This window comes from Lineus longissimus, chromosome 16 (genome assembly GCF_910592395.1).
Source record: "Lineus longissimus chromosome 16, tnLinLong1.2, whole genome shotgun sequence".
NCBI lineage: Eukaryota > Metazoa > Nemertea > Pilidiophora > Heteronemertea > Lineidae > Lineus > Lineus longissimus.
Genome location: NC_088323.1, coordinates 9,691,074 through 9,694,562, shown reverse-complemented (window position 1 = coordinate 9,694,562; position 3,489 = coordinate 9,691,074). Strand labels below are relative to the sequence as shown.

The 3,489-nt window shown below is 47.6% G+C and overlaps 1 protein-coding gene across 1 annotated transcript; it reads left to right on the top strand.

The window, feature by feature from the left end:
* The first annotated feature begins 2,082 nt into the window (after window positions 1-2,082).
* LOC135500130 (uncharacterized) lies at window positions 2,083-3,243 on the top strand. The gene has a single exon (XM_064791377.1). It carries the CDS (start codon window positions 2,083-2,085, stop codon window positions 3,241-3,243), a length of 1,161 nt encoding a protein of 386 aa, XP_064647447.1.
* The last annotated feature ends 246 nt before the right edge of the window (window positions 3,244-3,489 follow it).

Here is a 3,489-nt window from a genome sequence, read left to right as displayed (position 1 = left end):
GCCAAATTCCGGAGTTTGCCATGAAGCGGCCCACAGCTGAATTTTGCCACATACGGCTGTCGGGAACAGATCCTGGCCATTCCGCTGACACTGGTAAATCGTTCACTAGCATCACAAATTGCCTGCACATTCAGTGTGGGCACCCCCTTTCGACAGATGTACTCATCCCAATTTAGTCCAGGTTTTTGGATCAGGATATGGATGACTACCAAGGGCACCAATTGCGCAAGCAAAATTGAATTTCTACTACCATGAATCCTTCGCCTTTGAAGGTCATCAGGATCACTGAGAAACTGTATCTAGATACTGGCTTTCTCAACAACCTGCTCCAGAACACTAGCAAAAGTCATTGATAGAGTGCCCTTTCTGGCGACATGCGAGACTACAACCACTTTAAAGAACTATTCGAACACTTTTCGCGTCACCTTACTAAAACTGAGATTTTGTATCAGTTGGTACACAATGGAGAGACGAGATGAAAAGAAGAAAATCAAGGCCTGCACGAAGTTATCCGATGCCTGGAGAATCATGGATGAAGTCTATGGGAACAAAGATAGACTCTTGGAGCTGTTGATCAATGACCTTGAATGCATGAACCCGTACGAATTGTCTGGAAAATCGGGAAAAGTCGACCTCAAGGCCATGGAAAGATTTGTCGAAGGTCTCCAGAACTTCACTACCCAAGTCGAAGGGTTAGGGATGAAGCACGATCTCAATGGTAGGATGTTACTAACCTTAGTCAGACGTAAACTACCAGAAGAACACCGCATCCAATTCCTACAATGTGTTGAAGATGGGAAAGCCACAGACTCCATGCCTGGTCTCATAAAATGGTTACATTCGCTATTAGTGCTGCTCCAAAAAGCCAAAGCAAGTCCGGTCAGTCCTGATCAACAGTCACACCAGTCCAAAGCACATGGTCTTGCAAGTAATTCTGCGATGTCCCCTGGGACTGGCCATCCGAGTCACCATGCTAACCAGACACAGCCTTATGTGAGGAATGCTGTGAACCAGCATCAGAGTACTAGTAGTACACCTAAAGAAAACAACAATACGACAACTCCACCGAAGTGTCCACTCCACCCACAGAACTCAAGCCACTTCATTAAAGGGTGTCATAAGTTTCGTTTACTGCCACAGTCCGAGAAGTTCAACGTTATGAATGCCAATGGGATATGCCACCGCTGCGGTCACAACAACTCTATCGCTGGGAGATATCCATTTGATCATCAGAGATGCTAATTCTACGCACCATGCCAAGTCTCTACCTGTGGTGTGGATACCCACTTCGCCTCAATCTGCCCTAGAGTCTATGGTCACGATTGTTACAGGCACTTTGAGACAAAACTCGGTCAGAAAGACATAAATCCAGCCGTCAATGAGTTTAAGCCTCAAACCTCCGGTTCGAATTCAGCCACTTCCAGTGAGAATAGTGCAACAATTTCAAGCGTCCTCCCAACCGTCATGGGTTATCTACGCCATGGATCCAAGAAGACATCGGTCCGTATTCTACTCGACAGTGGGAGCCAAGTGTCGCTTGTCCGGGAAGGAATCATCACCAAGTCCACTGATTGTCGCATGCAAGATTATCGTCTGACCAGAGTTGGGGGAGACACCATCCGTCGCAATCTCCGAGTGGTAGACTGCAGCCTTGAAAACCTAGATGGTACCTTCGTCCGTGAGGTACGTCTAACCGAGATGGAAACGCCATGTGGTGATGCACCAGTTATCACTAACCAGCAGATTCAGAAGTACCCTCATCTTCAGAATGTCTCCATAGTAGAAGCTCCTAATGAAACAATAGACATTCTTCTTGGTGTTGAGAACTCAGACATACTTGCCGCAGAAGAACGTGTGTCAAGCAATGATGCCAACGACCCGATTGCAGCCGGATGTCCTTTGGGGTAGTACGTCCAAGGTGGCCGAATTTCAAATGAGTCCTTAGCCAGTGCTGTCGTCAATTTCTCTCTGGTGTCAGCCGTAGGCGAACTTGAAGATTTCCTGGGTATTGACTGTTCCGGTCTCGAGCCTAGAAGATGTAAATGCCGTGCCGAGGACCAAGATAAGTTAGCTACTGAATCCATGGAGAAAAGCGTCACCAGGTTAGAAGATGGAAAATATCAGATTGGTCTACCATGGGTGAAGTCACTGGAGAATCTTCCAAACAACTATGCGTATGCCGTCAAATGCCTGTTGAACTTAGAAGCGCAATTCAAGAAAAAGGCAAGAGAGTGGGAAGTCTACTGTCGTCAGATGAGAGATCAAGTTGAACGAGGGGTCGCACGTCTAGTCCCAGCCACTGAAATGGAGAACGACTTCCTCAACGAGAAGAAGATGTGGTTCTTGCCGCACTTTGGTGTCATGAAAGATTCCAAGACAACGCCAGTTCGAGTCGTCTACGATGGGAAAGCGAGATATCAGGGTCATGCCTTAAACGATTACCTTGCAAAGGGAGAGAATCTCAACACAAACCTCTTTGAAGTTGCCCTGCGCTTCCGAGAGTATGAAGTTGGCATCATCGCCGATGTGTCCAAGATGTTCCAAGCCGTGAAAGTAGCCCCAGAGGATGCCAGATTCCATAGATATGTCTTCAGAGAGAGTCCAGAAGATCCAATCAAAGTCTACGAGTTGACAACAGTGATCTTCGGGGACAAGCCGTCACCGACGGCAGCCACCATAGCCCTACGTCATGTCGCCACAGAGAACGCCCCCGATGATCCCGAGATTCGACGTGTAGTCGAAGAGCAGTTCTATGTCGATGATTTGACAGAGTCACAGAGAGATGTCGAAGAAGTCAGTAAGATGAAACATAAGCTTACCACCGCGTTGAACAAGGACCAATTTGTTATCAGAGATTGGTTGTCTAACAAGAAGGAGATCTGCTATAAACAGTGCTATCCTCCTGATGAAGCAACGACTGTACTAGGGACCAAATGGAACCTGTCAGAAGATACGCTACAAGTGAAGAAGGTCAACGATGCTGATACCATTGCTACGAAACGCAACCTCTTGAAGAAAACAGCCTCCTACTACGATGTCTTTGGTATCCTGTCCGGAGTCCTGGTTCGACCGAAGATAATCCTGCAGAAGCTGTGGACATTCGACGTTGGTTGGGACACGCCTATCCTGATCAGCCCTAAGAGTGACATCTACCGCATGATTGAAGCCGTCAAACGTGATCTGCGAGAACTTGACACCATCAAGGTCAACCGTTGCCTTATTCCCCAGCGGTACCAGGGTTAATCACCGTTGCCGAGAGTCTTACTCCATGGTTTCAGCGACGCCTCCGATGATGCCATGGGAATGGGTATCTGGTTGCAATGGTCCGAAGAAGAAGATGATGAAGCTGAATTGACGTTCGTTTGCGCAAGAGCCCGCATAGCATCTCTGAAGCAAGTCAGTATACCATGCAAAGAACTACAAGCCGTCCTGCTCCTGTCTCGCCTGATGTTGGTAGTGATGAATGCCCTACGTTTCCAGATAGCCTAC